We start from the raw sequence: 16693 nt of genomic DNA, 5'->3' as shown, positions 1-16693 counted from the left end.
AAGTAATCCAAGATTAGTGCGAATGAAGGCCTGTGAAACCAGCTGTAAGAGTTATTTACTTTATACTGTACTGTTAAAATTGTTTCATTGACATTTTCCTATGCACTTTCCTGAGAATAGGCTCCTAGTTAACAGATGATCAACTTGTATAGCTTCAAATGCTAGTTTTACATTTATCTTACTATTTTTTGGCATTTGCAATCATTTCATTTTCAGGCTGGCTTTGCTCACTGTAAATTATACAAGTCTTTTTCCAATTAAGGAAATAATAAAATCCTCTGCTTAAACCGCTGTGTTATTTGTCAAAGAAACACAAAATAACGTCAATGAGAAGCTCCGAGTACTCATCTCCCCTTGTCAGTAAAACCGTGCTTGTAGTAAACAGTGACATTTCTGCAATCAAAGGGATCTCATTTTTATTTGCTTTTCAAACAAAGAGCCAATCTCACGGTTTGAGGTGGTTGGGCAGAATGCCATAGAAACAGTCGGAAGAATAACGACTCCCGAAATTGATTTATCTTTTTATACATAATGGCTACATCCCCAAATGGATTTATAAATTAATTGCTGTCTTATTGGAATAAAAACCTTCTTGTGCGGACATGATTGATATCGTCTGTCTGAGTCCTTGTTCTGGACCCCCTCCTTCTTAGTTAGTCCATCGCAGCTGGAGCTCTAATTTACTGATCATATTAACTCTGATTAATAACTAACAATAGCTTCTCCTCATACATCAACAGTCAGCCATAACTGAGTGGGACTGGGACTGGTCGAAACTGCTGCCAGGTTATCTGGGACTCAGTCAGGTGACCTTGAGGGCGCTGCTGGCGAACAGGTAATAGCTTCTTTTTTCAGAACCGCTGCCTGTCATGTCAGGGTTGTACATTATTTTATAAATTTGGATACCCTGCTCTGGAGTCCTGTCTGGGGCAGGGGAGTTTAGAAGACACATGGGAAATAAGGCAGCAGCAGAAAATGTAACTATTAGTTTTGCTGTGGATTGCTCATTTGCATTGATATGTACTGGAAAAAGGGGTCATATTTACTAAGCATTTACACCGACACCTCCTACATATAATGCCTATGATGAAGTTGTTTATTACTGGTTTGATGACAGTAGCTCCACGGTCTTGCTGTAAAATAAAGGCACACACACAGGGGCCACGACCACGCCCCCCTGCCCCAGCTGCTATGCTATATTTCTGCCTGCGTTCAGAGCAATATAATGACTTTTATTACTTTTTGAAAAACAAACAAATATTTAAATTGTGAGTGAATATCCGGACATGAAAATCCTGTGTTCGTCCCAGCACTAATATATACTGTGTGTATATATATATATATATATATGAAAACTCATCTTTGCTATAATGTGCATTTCTTTCAAACCTGTACGTTTTCCCAGATCAGCACAGAGAATGGAAGTGCATGACAGGTAAGATTAATGGAATTATCTCATCAGCTGTAACACCTTGAAAGGGTTAAAAAGATCTTCAGAATTATCCTGAGGGCTGTATTGGCTTAGCATAGGCAGAGTTTTGGTCCTTTTGAAGCGGCTGGAGTTTTGAGTTTCAGCTGGAGACTTTAACTCAAAATTAGAATGTGGTGAGTTGCCAGATGTTGGTGTTGTTGGCTCAGTGGGGGGAGAATTTTTTCGTGAAAGGCTGGTTGCACATTAGGGATGTAGAATAAGAGAACTTGAACCTGAGGTGCACAGCGGGGGAGCGTGCAGCTGCTTCTGTCCCGCATTTTTTCATTTAGCAGGTGATACAACTCAGCCCCATACTGGTGACGAAGGGGTTAAGTCAAGGAAACACGACCCATTCCCACCAGATTGAAGTAAAACATCATATACATATTTATATAGGTATTTGACACGTATTAGGTAGCAATATTTCAAATACACTTAACCCTCAATTCTAAGCTGTCAGTTATAACACTATCTGCTGCTATAAGGCGACTGCACCTTGTCTAGCAGCTACATTAAATCAATTTTAAATCACCTTCATTGTAACATGCACCTCCTAATAAAGGGCAAACTGCTTGTCTGGCAAGGACAGCACTATAATGAGGGTGAAGTGCACAGCACCTGTGTTGCGAAGAGTTCACATAGTTTTGGCACGTGTGGTGCTTTGTTGCACATGTGTAAAAACTGATACTGTCACTCCCTGCCATTTCAGAATTATCTGCGGATTATTCATGTATCTTGTTGAATAGGTAAATGTACTGCCTGGCTCTCAGGATGGAAAAAAAATGTGAATTTGGTATTCGGGTTGACTGGCAAGGAAGTGGGATGTAAGTATTATATTAACTATGTCCTTGGTTGCATAGTTTGCTTTACTAAAGAGTTCTTTGTTGAATTAGTGCAGTCAGTTTGAAGGATTACAAAGAGGAATAAAGAGGTGGTAATCCCTGGATAAGCACAGATTTAGGATGGGTCCCCAGTGCTGTAAAAGGCTATAAAAAAAGTTAGCTGTGTATTATTCATTACCAGTTGTGATTAAACTTGATATTAACATTATCTAGCATATGTTTTTGGGAGTATCATACACTGTATAGTGGGGCCTCGCTGTCTGTATCTACGTCCATATGTACAGTATGTCATGCTTACATTTGTACATGTGTCTTGAGAGCACAAGTCATCATTTTAATATACTTTACCATCATACAAAGACCTAATTTGTATAATTAATGATATCTAGGTGTTAAATACCACTTATCCTATTTCCGTCCGCTCTGCAGGATTAACTATTACAAAACCATTATACTCCAAGACAGTGCTTGTGAAGGCATGGCCCAGCTGAGGCCGTCAGGAAGAGGCCGGAGTCAACCGGAAGATGCCAGGACTTCACTAGGCCAAGTATAGAGAGGTTTCATCGGGTAGTAGGTTCCTGGAGCGGACGTTCCTTTTAGTGGATTAGCCTTGTGTGGCAACCTTTTATTTTTAGCTTTGTTGTGTTTTCCTTTCTTTAGTAAATCCGGCGCTAGGACACCCACTGCCCTGTGTCTGATTCAGTATTATTCAGTGACAACCCACATACCTAACACTTCACCCTGTTATAGTTCCCTACAAGCCTTATAGGTCAGAAGTAGGACTTTAAAATCAATTCTCTGCTTCAGAGGCAGCCAGTGTAAGGAAGCCAAGACAGGGCTAAGAGAATTAAGGTCTCTACATACCGGACGCTATGCAACAAGCGAATGTGTCGTACAACACACGGCACCATGATTAAATATGATTTAATTACTATATATGTAATATATAGTTGAAAAACCTGAACCTAATTCGAACTTGTTTTGTCTTGTACAGACACACTGATAGTTGTTTTGTTGTATTAATAACGTTTGTTAATATATTTGTATAGGGAAGGAGAGGGGGGAGTGAAATTTGCCATCACATCACCACTGGTGTGAATGGTATTGTCGCGGCGAAAATACCATTTTATCGCTGGACAAATTGCATCGTGTACAGTGTCTGGAGACCTTTACAGACATCAATCCTTGAAGAGACAAAAGCCTGAATCAGGATCTCTGCATCCTTTTGACATAGCATGGGCCGAATTCTAGAAATATTCCTAAACTGAAAATAGGACGTTTTTGTAGTCACATGGATGTGAGAGTCTAAAGAGAGCTCAGGATCAAAGATAACTCCAAGATTCCTTACTGCAGATTCAAGTTCAAGTTGACTGTCATCAAAAGAAGAGAATGTACATTGCTGTACGTGTTTAGTCATACTGATAGACATTGAGCTTGCATCCTGTCTCTATCTTGTCGTGCTGAATGCAGATCTCAGTGAGTGTTCTCACCCAGATCGAGCAGGGGGCGCCTCTGTCTTCTGTAATGAGGTGTGGAGTGGCTTCAGGGCATAGGGAGGGAAAATTAGGAACATTATCCCAGATTCCTCGCTGCTGTCCACACCACTGGCTGATGATTAGGGCGGGCACTGGCCACCAGGGGGCTCTGTCTCTCCCAGCAGGGGGCAGTAGAGACGCAGGCCTGGATTTTGCTAAGTGACATAAGGAAAACTAAAAAATACATTTATTTTGTTAAAAAAAAATACATTTAAGTGTTAGGAATGATGCAAGTTAATATGCAGGTCATAATGTCATTGCATTGTGTGTTCGCTAAATACTGGAGTGTAATTTTAAATGATATGGAAACAATACTATTAAAACAGCCAATAAATGTTTATCATAATGTGTCCTGCCTTTCATAATAGAGTAATCTTATTTAGGTCGCTAGCATCTTAATTGTTCATTGTAATACATGTGCATTGAAAATGATATCGAAAAATGTAAGGACACATGCCACATATTTAAATGGTAATATCGGGGGTGTATATTGATCTTTAGAAGTATTCCTATTAATTTTGTACAATACTGAAGGAAGTCTTAACTGTAGAGTCAGACACAGCGGTTCTAGTCCTTGGGTAAATACCATCTGTTCTAAAAATTGCAGCCATATGGTATCTGTTTTTCTGGGGGAAAGAAAAAAAAAATATGTTGAAAGTTTGTATTTCTTCTTTGGTATTGATTATCCATATATAAACTGAGTGCAATTTAAAATTTCAATTTATCATACTGTTGGAAAATTCATTGTGTGGACTGGAAACTTGAAAAGGTTGCCAGAGAGTTATGCTGTGCTTGTTTTTTCTTTTCCTATAGACAAATGTGACATGATTTAAAAAGATACCTTGAGTCTGAAAGCAGGCACGGATATCAAGGACAGAAAGAATGACGTGTCCTCCAACAGACATGTTTGCTTTATTGGAGAAATGTTCAGGTTTTAGTCATGGGCTCTCCATCTTGCTGCAGAGAGAACTCAAGATTGTCACTCTGAAAGTTGAAACTATGCAATGTGTCATTGAGGAAGGTCTTTTTATTTCTTTGGTAGGCCTCAAATTGACAGGTTATGACAAAACTACATTCATGTTACTTGAATACATCTTTTGTCTAGTTTTACATGCTTTTTGACTTGTCTCAAAAATGACATATTGAGGCTTTCATTAGCTTTAACCAGGTGTGGTTTTCTTCACGGAGGGTATCTTCGTCGTTTTTTACCGAAGGCGAATAAATCAGTGAAGCTCGGAAAAGGCCGTGGCCCTCTTTCACATGGCAGTGATGAGCTGAAAGACTCATTAATCAACGGTCGAGTCACAGGTGTGATGGCTTCCCCACAAACTGCCAGCAGACTGTGAAAGTCACATCCAACACAGTGAACTGTCATCTAGGCAGGCCTGAAAACACTTCTTTTACACTTCCAAATGAAACTGCGGCGATACGTACATAAATATGAATCTGATGCAACCAGAACTCTATAGCAGGCTGCAGTGTGATAGCAACTCTTTTTCCCCTCTTCTTCAACTGCTTTGGGAAAAAAAGAAAAGCTTATATTCTTTGTGCTGAATAAAAGTTTTGGTAAAATCTCCAAAAGTAATGCAAAATTAATGCTGTCTGAATAGTCTATACCATCCTATGTTCCTATGTGCATTTGTAATGTGATAAGATTTTCAGTAGTATTACAATGCTTCAAGAACTGCTCTAGAATATTAATTTATTTGAACATAAATCAATGTCCATCAAGGTGTGCATCTGCCTCACACAACTTCACCTTGATGCATAAGAGCAGGGAGATCGATCCCATATTTGTGGTTTACTTGTAGAGCTTTCACGTTTCTTAATGGCAGGTTAGATTTGTAAGCGTCCCAGTGAGGGGAGCTCATTTGTTCTTTTAGATCTGATAGCCCTGTTGGCGCTGCTATATCCACGGCTCGTGTCAAAAGCTGCATTTTAAATGACCACTTTGCATTTTCAGTGTTATGGAAACTCCTCTGCAAAATCTACTTTTTTATTATGATCATTGACCTGTGGTGTGGGTGTCAAACTAGAAAAAAAAAGAACCCTTTTGTGGCTGCATCTCCATAGTATCAATGCCTTATATATTTGAGTATTTAAGGTACACTTTGAGTTACTGTATCAATATTTGGTGCTGTATTCTGTGAGTTCAGTTCTGTTACCAGGGTTGGCCTGTGAAAGCACACCTTCATTGCCCTATTGTTTCAGCCTCTGGGGACGATAACAGACAGTATAGGAATATTATAGAGAAAGAGGGCAGTAAGGGTTTACAGAAAGAAAGGACCAGGCTAAGTGGAAGTTGTGGTTTTGTTTGATTTGTTTGTTTAAAATAAAACATAAAGCACAATAAATTACAGTGATCCATGCAATATAATAGACATAAACAGGACTGGAAAAGACCACAATGTCTTTATTACTTAAGAATATGGTAAACCCAAAAGTGCATGCAGTATGTAAAGTGCACTGATGACTTGATTAGTGCTCCTATATCCTTCTTCATAGACTTTTTTTTTTTTTTGCAAACCCCACAGTGCCTCCTGCTGGAATAGGTGCTTTACAACTGAGGACTTTTTTTGAGACTCCCTAATGCTCCCTGATTTACATTAATTCAAACACCTAAATGGCATTAAACAGATAATAACAAAACATAGCATAATTAACTCCCTTCAGGTAATTACATGGACAATTTAACAACAAACAGCAGGCATATTTACATTGTGAGCATGCCTGTATTCTACACCGCTTGCAGTTTCAGTATTTGACAATTTCAATTTCAAATATCCCAAGTATTTTCTAAATATTTGTTTGTAATTGCACTTGTACACTGTAAGTTTATATGATTTTTTTGGGTGCAGTTAACGAGAGAATAATATTTAGTCTTGTTCTCATTTTCTTTTTTTCCCCTTTTGTGCCTGTACTGGTTTAGTGATTTCTTGGCTCTTTTTTTTTTTTTTTAACTTTTTAATGATACAGTTATTCCATTAAATGAATATGCTGTCATTCTGAGAAAGCTGGCATTATCTTATAATGCCATCCAACAGTGAGGAAGGTAAGTGACACAAGGTGTGCATAATTACATAATAATAATAATAATAATAATAATAATAATAATAATAATAATAATAATAATATCTTTATTTTTATATAGCGCCTTTCATAGTGGACCACCATCGCAAAGTGCTTTACAGAGGTAGGCTGTGAACTGTGCATTATATGCAGAGTCACTTACAATAGGACATTGATTTAACATCTCATCCGCAGGATGGAGAACAAGGAGGTTAAGTGACTTGCTCAGGGTCTCACAGTGGGTCAGTCAGTGGCAGAGGTGGGATTTGAACTGGTGACCTTTTGGTTACAAGCCCTGGACTTTAAAAAGTTAGAAAACCTACAATGGAGACATTCAGTATTATTTTAATGTGGTGATCAGGCGACTAGACATTGTCCCAACATAATAGCCTTCATGCTAAACTGTCTGAGCAATTCAATTACTGTTTTATTTATTTATTTATTTATTTATTTATTTATTTATTTATTGTATTATTATGTTATTATTATTGGGTCTAAGTTTTAATGCTATTCTTAGTGACAGACATCAATATTAGTTGCTGCAGCACAATACAAAACTAGTGTTTAATTTAAGAGTGAAGAATGTTTGATTTGATTGATGTGATGTTTTTCAGATAAAGGTTTAAGTAGTGTGATTTAAACATTATGACATCATTTCAGTACTACACCCAAAAAGTTAACTTTAAGAAAGAAAAAAAACAAAAAACATTAATTCCATATCATACAGGAGGCTGTGTGGTCCAGTGGTTAAAGAAAAGGGCTTGTAACGAAGAGGTACCCGGTTCAAATCCCACCTCAGCCACTGACTTATTGTGTGACCCTGAGCAAGTCACTTAACCTCCTTGTGCTCCGTCTGTCGGGTGAGATGTAATTGTAAGTGACTCTGCAGTTGATGCATAGTTCACACACCCTAGTCTCTGTAAGTCGCCTTGGATAAAGGCATCTGTTAAATAAACTAATAATAATATCACACTCTTTTTTCTATTTATAGTATATTTGTATCTTTTTTTATTCTATATTTAATTATATGATTTTTGTGGTTCCCTTATTTTATTTTATTTACTTATAGGAGAGGATACAGTTGGACCAATACAAATAAGACACTGACAACATATTTTTTGTTGAAATATACATCAATTACTACATTTATTTTTAGTATTACAGTGCAGTATATGTTGTGTTTGAGTGTTTAAAGTTATGGAGCACTTTAAGGTTGTGGGAGTTTAAAATGTATAGTTACTAATGGTAATATTCCTAAGGTCAAACTGGCCAACCTTTGTCTTTAACCATGCTAACCTTGAGTTGTCTGTTTTAAGAAACTCAGGAAAACACAACAGTCTTTTCAAGTCATCTAAACTGTTACGCATCTAAAAACTGACACAATTTAAATTATTGAAATAGGGCGTACCCTGTCAATACTCTCTACTTAAATCCACATTCACTTCTTGAGGTGTTTTTTTTAATAACCTTTGTGAATATATACATGGCAACAGTATTTAGAGCTGTTACTGTTAGTATCAGGTAATTAGATCCTATAGTCTCAAAGTGATGGATACATAAACCAAACCACGTGTCCATTGATTTCCATCCATTCGGGGGCTGTTGTAAACTATAAAACTCAAAGTTGGTGAAGAATGAAGGTTGTTGGCCATGGCTGATAAAGAACGTCTGTCATCATGTCTGCCCTCCATATGCCCTCCTGAATATTAGTTCATAAAGCCAAAGTAATTAGTGTCTCATCTTTCACTACTGGACAGGAAGAGAAGAAATTAATAGTGACCCAGCCATTCTGTAGATGCCTTCGGCTGCCATCCAAGGAGGTGAACTTCCTATTAAGAGGCGAGGGTTCGCAAGGGCGAGGGGTGGTGGCACCGGAGGGACTGGATAAATATTGAAGGAAACAGTTGCGACATTGCCCACATTAGTCAGTCAAGGGCAAAATTATTGTTAATGCGATCCTTGCACAGTGACCCAGCGTAAAAAGCTTACTGGAGTGTGTCCAGAGATAATGGGCTAAATGGCGTAAAGGAATCGAAATATGCTTTTGTTTTATCGGTTTTGCACCAGTGAGATGGATGTTGATGGTTTTGCCTCACCAGATGCAAGAAAATAGGACCCCATATCCCACCTTCCCCATTCCCATTTTATTTTTTATTTTTTTTAAGTCATTAAGCCGTTTGTCAGATCATCTTGAGTCATGGTTTTAGTCCATTACAGGTGAACCTCTACGTTGGTTCTATAACTAATGGTGATTCCAGGAAAGACACTGCTGTAATGCTTTTGAAACTGAGGTAATGGAGATGGTTATTGAAACAGTGGCCACGGTTTGTCTGTTTGCCATGGCTTTCAGAAATGGAGCCAAAAGCTGGAAGTGCTCTCTACTTAACAGTGTGCATAAACCTATTTAAATATCTATATCTGCCCAGTTTCCAGAGGACTGCTCCCAATTGTTTTTTGTTAAAAGGCAAAAGTTTAAGCTTGCTTTGGATCTTGAACACTCAAATTTGTTACCCCTGATGTGGTTGTAAAGGCTTGCTACATTGCTTACAGATTACATTGTTAGTTCCTCATATCCGTAATTCTTTATAAGATTCTGATTACTACTACAAATCCAGCATCTAGAATAGTGGAGTTAACTTTTAACCAAGACCATTAAAGACAAGGCTTAACTTTTAGAAAATCCATTAATTGTATGTACTAAAGGCACATGCATTTTTGCATACTCTAATATCTGTACTAATGTAAGCATTACCGAACGGGTATTTAGCTCCTAAAGACCCGAAGCCTGAATAAATATATCAAAGCTGCACACAGAGTCTGTGACGCAGTCATGGCCCACCCCCGAGGGCATAAAATGACAGCACTCGCAGACCTCAGTGCCATTTTTCCTTTCAAGAAATGACCTCAGGAGGAGCTTATTGGGTAAATATTTGTTGCTTATGCTAATTATTGTGTTTTACGTAATTTGTGAGAGAGTTTATTTATGCTGAATAGTTTTTTAAAGTTTTTTTTATTAATTACACGTATATTGTACACTACAGCCTGTTGTTTGTTACGTCCTACTGCGGCCTTGTGCCCCGCATGAAGCCGGCGCCTTGAGTCGGCCCTTCCCAGGGATTAAGCAACGTAAGTCGGCTGACTTTGTGCTCTCTCCCCAGGCTGCAGAATTATTTTATTCTTGTTTTGGCTTCAGCCAAAATTACCAGACGGTTTGTACAATTAAAGTAATTGTTATTACTGTATTTTGTATGAGAGAAATATTTCCTTTTCTCATTGTATTTTTCTGTAATTTCAGAGACCAAGCACAGGATTGTCTGCAATGCGTGCTGCGACACACATGTAGTGAGAGCAGCTGGACCAAGCGCCTGTGTCGGTTGTGGTTACTTGCAATCCCTCCCACAGCATCTTGATGCCGTTTTGGTGACAGCTCTGCATCACCATTACAAGGGCTGTTAGTTCATTTTAACAAGCAGGCTTCCCTCAGTCTCGGGTGAGTGCTGACAGTGGTTTTCCCAGTGCTACCCGTGGTAAATGTGAACCAGTGGACTCTTACCGTATCGGTACACAGGTCACTGATCCACTCCGTTGCCGCGTGCCGGTACCGTACCGTTCCGACCCAGCATTAAAGTCACCGAACCAGTACTAAATCGACCCGGTTCCGACGTTTACATATCTGGTCCGGTACCAAGCTGGTCTTGTTCGGGTCTTGAACCGACCAGTGGCTGTCATTTAAGCAGACTGAGGCAACACCTGTGAAATGTTACTGTACACTGCATTGCTACTTGCACAATGCCTGGGTTTTATCCCTGCGAGACATGCAAGACCAGATGTTCTTCCTGCCTGCGGCCAGAGCACGGAAAGGAAACACTGGTCAACTGCAGTTTCTGCGAGTTTTGTGCACATTTCTCCAAGCACACGCTGGAGAAACGCCTACAGCTCTACAGAGCACTCCTATTTGCTGAGGTCCCTCTCTGACAGTCACAGGCCCTCACCACAACAGCTGGATGAGCTGTGCCTGGTTAATAAGAACCTGCTCCATCTGTCAAAACTGAACGGGCAGGCTGTAGGTAGAATCTTCGCTGCGCTGGTAGCTGCACGCAGGTAGCTTAGGCTTATCCAGGCACATGTGCCTGACGGGGACAAAGCACTGCTTTTGGATGCCTGGCCTCATTGAGATTCAAAAGCATCAGATTACTCAATTATTTGGACGATTGGCTCATTTGTACCCAGTCTCCAGCACAGGCAGACACCCACACAGAACTTGTCACCAACCACCTTCAACGGTTGGGCCTTACGGTGAATCATGTGAAGAGCCAGCTCACGCCTTCTCAGAAAGCCTCCTATCTAGGAGTGTGCTTGGATTCCAGGTCTGTGCTGTCCACTCTGTTTAACGGCAGAGTGCAGAGAATAGCCACCTGTTTCTAGCTATTTTAGCTCAACAGAGGGCTCACGGTAGTGGAGTTCTAGAAGCTGGGCTTGATGGCAGCAGCTTCTCAGACCCTACCTTTGGGTCACCTGCGCATGCACCCTCTGCAGGCCTGGTTCAACAGCAGGGTTTTTCAACCTGTGTTGAACCGCGACCGCCTATTGACAGTGTCTCTCCAGTGCTGGGCAGTGTTACCAGATGGGAGGTCGTCACCGGGGACGCGTCCAGCCTGGGCTGGGGCTTTGTGTGGAACCCCCGCTTGGCAGGGTCCCCACATAAATGTTTTAGAGCTGCAGGAAGTTTACCTGGCCTTGCAGCATTTTTTTCAGAATGTTTGAGGGAGACATGTGCTTGTCCGTACAGACAACACAACAGTGGTGGCTTACATCTACCACTAGGGCGGCCTCAGGTCGACCAGTCTCCATTGCGTGGTCCGCGAGCTTTTGCTCTGAGCACTTCGAGAACCTCCTCTCACTGCGGGCAGTACATCTGCCTGGGGTGATAAACTGGGCGGCAGGCATCCTCTCAAGGAGGGTCCCAGCGCCTCAGAGGGGAGAGGTTCTGGAGAGCAGAGATAGATCTCTGCCTCCCAGGAATCAAGCCACTGTCCCCTCTGGTTCTCCATAATAGGATGCGGTGACCCTCTGGCGGTAGATGCCTTAGCACACCAGTGGCCAAGGCAACTGTTATATGCCTTACAACCACTCGCCTTGCTTCTTCTGTGTCTGGAGAAAATCAGGCAGGAACGGGCCAAGGAGGTTATTAGGAGGTAAATACCCGTTCGGTAATTGTCACATTTCTATTTCAGGGAACCAGGGTGATTATAATAACGTTACAAGCTATCATTATATCTTGCATCTCAAAATACCAAATACTTTCAAAACAGTAGGGAAACGGTTCCTTAAAATAAGAACTAGGGATAATGTGTCTTGTATTTTGCTTTATTTCAGGTAGAGATGGTTTAAATATAGACTGAATCTTAATCATGTTTTGCCGACAAACAAGTGTACAGCGATTATATTGTTTGTCTTGTTCTGCTAGTACTCATGCCATTTGTATGGCTCAGGAAGACAGCTACTGAATTACAGTATGCATTGCTGGGAATTAGATTCCCCTTTTGTGTGCAAATGATATCTGTTTACCATTCCTTTCAATTCCACTTTTGCTGAATCACATATATCTTTTAATGAAAGTTAGGTTTCCAATAGCTCTTGACAAACCTCAAACTGAAAGGATCAAGCCTGGCAACTTACTATTTAGCAAGATAATCTACTGTTTATTCTGCTCTCAAAGGAGCTTTAACATGCCACCTATTTTTGCCTCCTGTAATGTATTGTTTTGAAATGGGAAATGAATACTCTGCCCTGGAGTCTAAACTTTTATCCTGACAGCTTGAACAGTTTGTTGAGATTATATGCAATATGTAACTGTAAAGTTTATGTTGGCTGTATGCCACTTGAGATGTACTTAAGTTTTGTAGCAGTGTTTTTGGATCTTTGTTTGCTGAGCCAATTGGTGTGTGTTACATTGCGCAGGGCCTATGTACATTTATGATGATAATCATAACAATGAAGGTGTTAAGCAAATGCATAAGTGTAGCTTAAATTAAATTGTGAGTAATAATTAATATATTTATTTTTTACACTTCCTCCTTATGATTGTTTTGAGGTAGGGGCAAAGTCATCTGCAGCAGGGAATTCTAAAATGCACCACAGCTACTTGAACCCATTCCCTATTCTGCAGGCTTTGTGGGGGAACCAAAGGGACTGCAGCGTCTGTACATTTGATGCTGGCAAATGTTTTCCCTTTATTTATTTTTCTGTCTTGCACTTGCGCTGAATGTGTGGGAACTGGTAGGCATGGTCCTTTTTATATACAGAATGGATCAGCTTGTGTTTCTAAGGCTGTAAAGTATCCTATTGTCATGATGTCACTGCATCTCAAGAACTGTGACCTTTGTACCTGAGGGATTCATGGACGTCCATCGCCTTATTTTTACAGGCCAGATTGTCATTGTCCTCCCACTAGGGGGTATCCAAGCCTTTTGGTCAGGAATTCGAAGCACTTCTAGTTTGTGAAACAAAACTTTATTCTTTTTTGTTATTGTATATAGCGTGCGCCGCCAGATGTCGCAAAGACATCATTGGAAGAATGTTTTTAGGAAAAAAAGAATTTGGCACGTATGCAGGGGGATGTGAGAGCTGTGTGTGTGCGTGTCAGCGTCTGTGTGTGTGTATGTGTGTGTGTGTGAAAGGAGCAGAGGCCATAGCAGGTCGTTGAATTGTCCTTCAGATGTTTGATATTTATGTATAAGAATAGGCTGAAATGAAAGGATAACCACATATGTGACACAGACAATTCTACCGTTTTGAAAACCGACACAATCATCCGCCATCGAAGAAATCATGCATCACAGCCATATATGAGGTGCCGGTTATTTAAAAAAACAAACAAAAAAAAAACACAAAAATGGCTGAGATGTAACATGGAATTTCTGATTTGAAAGCACGAGAACAAAAAATAAATAAAAAGATGCTAATGATTTTTTAAATTATTTGTTTTACGTAGCTTAATAACACAATGAAATAAATACTGACCGTTTCTTTGTTTTCAGGCAAGCGACAATCCAAAGCTAAAAATATTCAGGTTCAATGACGATGATTCCCCTGAGTATTACAATCCCTACAAGGCACACTCCTTGAGGGATAAAGTTTACTCATAGTTGCCTTTGTACTGAAACAAGTGTGTTGCAGAAGACAATCTGTTTCACAAGTGAGGCTGTTCTTTTTATAGAAACAATACCATTCAAAGCCAGAATAACAGAGAAATACTTTGTCATGAGTGCGTAGAATCAGTTCTTAAATATAGGCTTCTAAGATCACATATGAGGAAAGACGAGTATGTTCTAACACACTCATATGATGCCAGGTGCAATAGTCTCATTAAGATCATATAAGCACTGACTACATTCTATATTGTTGCGTACAACAGTCGTCTGTTGAAACGCTATGTTCTCCTTAAAAGTTAATTATTCAATACACAACCTCATTTAAATGTAAATGCTCTAATTCAAGTAACCTTTTAGTATGCCACATTAAATATTGATGGCAAAACGTGGCCCTGTTTAGTTTTAGTACATATCTTATTGCTTTATGGTGTTAGCTAATTAATTGAAAGATTTTTTCTTTTCTTCAGATTATTACTTTGCAGTCTACTTTGTCATTGTTCAGTTATTGTTGTGTTGTTATGCATTAAAACAACAACATTATTTTAATAAACTGTGGGCTCTGTCAAGTGTTTGATGTATTTTGATGTATTGTTTTATTATTTAAGCACAGTTGTGATCCCGATCACTGGGCTGGTTGAGAAATCATTTCCCAAACAGCGGAAAATAAACCCAATTTTGAGATTTATTGTTGCAAAGGGATTTGTGAGCTGTATGTTGTCAGTTTAGTGAGGACAACTTGATTAATGTTCCTTGCATTTGAAGATTAGTTTTACATGCAGGGACTGGGTCCAAAATCTAGCAGCTTGAGCCTAGCTGTATAATTTTAAGATAACAATGTTAATATAAGCACCTGCAGTTTTAATAGTGACGGTTTGCCAGGTTGTATTGCAAAGTATACTAACAGCATTCCAAGACACCGACTGCGTGTGTAAAATATATCTTGGAAGACCCTTTAATTACGTTCTAATTACGTTGTTAAATATCGGTTTTCGATATTTCAGTGTTTAGCACCAAACCTTTTAAAAAATGGGTCTTCCAGACAAAACAATAATGTCACTTGGTGTTGTGTTGGTTCACAAAAGCAAATAACTGGGTTTCTTTATTAAGATCTGCAGTGTGGCTGTGTTGTACAAAATAATGTTATCTTCATAGAGACCACATTGGCTAATTATGTTTTTAATGTGTAGGGGTTTTAAAGAGGCACTCTGTCCCTCGTACTGCACTACTCACAATGAAAGCTTGCTGGTACCTTTCAGCTTTCAAAGCAAAGACAGAAGATGCTGAAAATGAGAAGTTTATTGTAGTTAGCAAAAAACGTGTAGACTGGGAAGTGTAGATGGGGGCCTATGAGGTCTGTAGATCCATACAACAGAAAGCATTTGCATTTATTACGCTGTCACCTAAATCCAAGTTTATACATGTTTTATTATTATTATTACGAGAAATTAAATTCTTCTTCTTTTTGAAAATATGTCATTATTACATATTTATTTAAAGTATCAATGCACTACAAACATGCCACTACCCAACTTTCAGTAATACCAAAAAAGAAACGTGTACAATTCTGTGACAAACGTTTTGACTAGTCTTTGTTAATGTCTTCAAGGTCCTTCCTACATTAGTAGGACGTTATATAGGATCACTAATCATGGGTTTACCTGGCAAGGCTGTTGTGTCACTGCTCAGCTTTTCTTTTTAAATATCAAATATCACGCTCTCTTCATTTTACGTAAGACCACACAGCATCATAACACATATTGTTATTGGGGACTGGGATAATGAAACATTTTCTTCAAGAGGACAGGCTTTCTTGATATACAGGAACAAACTGAATCCATTTCAATAAATTAGTAGGGATAAGAATCCCAATCCATCATTCTTTTCAAAGGTTCACATACATTGTAATGAAATGCAATAGTAGTTTTCTTCAATTGAAATCCAAATGAGACGGATTTTGGCTCGTAGCCTTGGAAGTCTCTTTAATAAGGCCTGCTGTCTCCTGTTCATGTGCAGACCTTGTAAAATGCTCCTTTTGTGTGATGCACAGAGACAATATAATGCCAGGGAAGATGAAGGTGTCAAAACACAAAGTTTGTAGAAATCGTGTCAGTGCCTCTCTGATTCAGCCTTTGAGGGCACTCTTCATTAACACTCTTGAATTGCAGAAATTATCTGGAGGTATAGCAGTTATTTAATATTTTCAATGTAATTCTTTGTTTATTTGTTTAATACTTTTGAAATGTATTTTCAGTGTTAATTATTTAGTAAATGAACAGTCTTGTTAGTCCGTAGATGATGGTACGTTGTGTATGAAGGCCACAGCAAGATCAAGCAAAGTTTTATTATATATATAAATATAAGTATATATATATATATATATATATATATATATATATATATATATATATATATATATATATATATATATATAAAAATAAGTATTCACAAGTTCTGTGAACCAGCTTCAAAATATATAATGCTTATTTCACAAGAGGGCATTTTTTTAATTGGTATCAGGTCAGGGTTGAAGAACAGATTGAGTCTCTTTTCATACTATAAACTCACATTCATTTAATTATTCTATTACTTTCATCTTCACATTTACGTGGAAAGTCAACTGGC

The 16693-nt window shown here is 38.9% G+C and overlaps 1 protein-coding gene across 8 annotated transcripts in view; it reads left to right on the top strand.

Annotated features, from left to right (window-relative positions):
- LOC131697412 (uncharacterized protein KIAA0825-like) overlaps positions 1-16693 on the top strand; it is a 108135-nt gene that overhangs the window by 53402 nt on the left and 38040 nt on the right. For 5 of the 8 annotated variants that reach the window (XM_058986037.1, XM_058985929.1, XM_058985980.1 and 2 more), the window contains one exon: positions 741-835. The exons of 2 other annotated variants lie outside the window; for them this stretch is intronic. In XM_058986037.1, the coding sequence (XP_058842020.1) occupies positions 741-835 (95 nt within the window). Of the gene's footprint in view, positions 1-740; positions 836-2217; positions 2296-2742; positions 4110-16693 lie in introns of those variants that run through there. One more of the 8 variants, XR_009307256.1, reaches the window with a different exon arrangement.

This window comes from Acipenser ruthenus, chromosome 1 (assembly GCF_902713425.1).
Source record: "Acipenser ruthenus chromosome 1, fAciRut3.2 maternal haplotype, whole genome shotgun sequence".
Taxonomy (NCBI): Eukaryota; Metazoa; Chordata; class Actinopteri; order Acipenseriformes; family Acipenseridae; genus Acipenser; species Acipenser ruthenus.
Note: the sequence above shows the minus strand (reverse complement) of the source record. Positions and strands in the feature narration are given on the sequence as shown.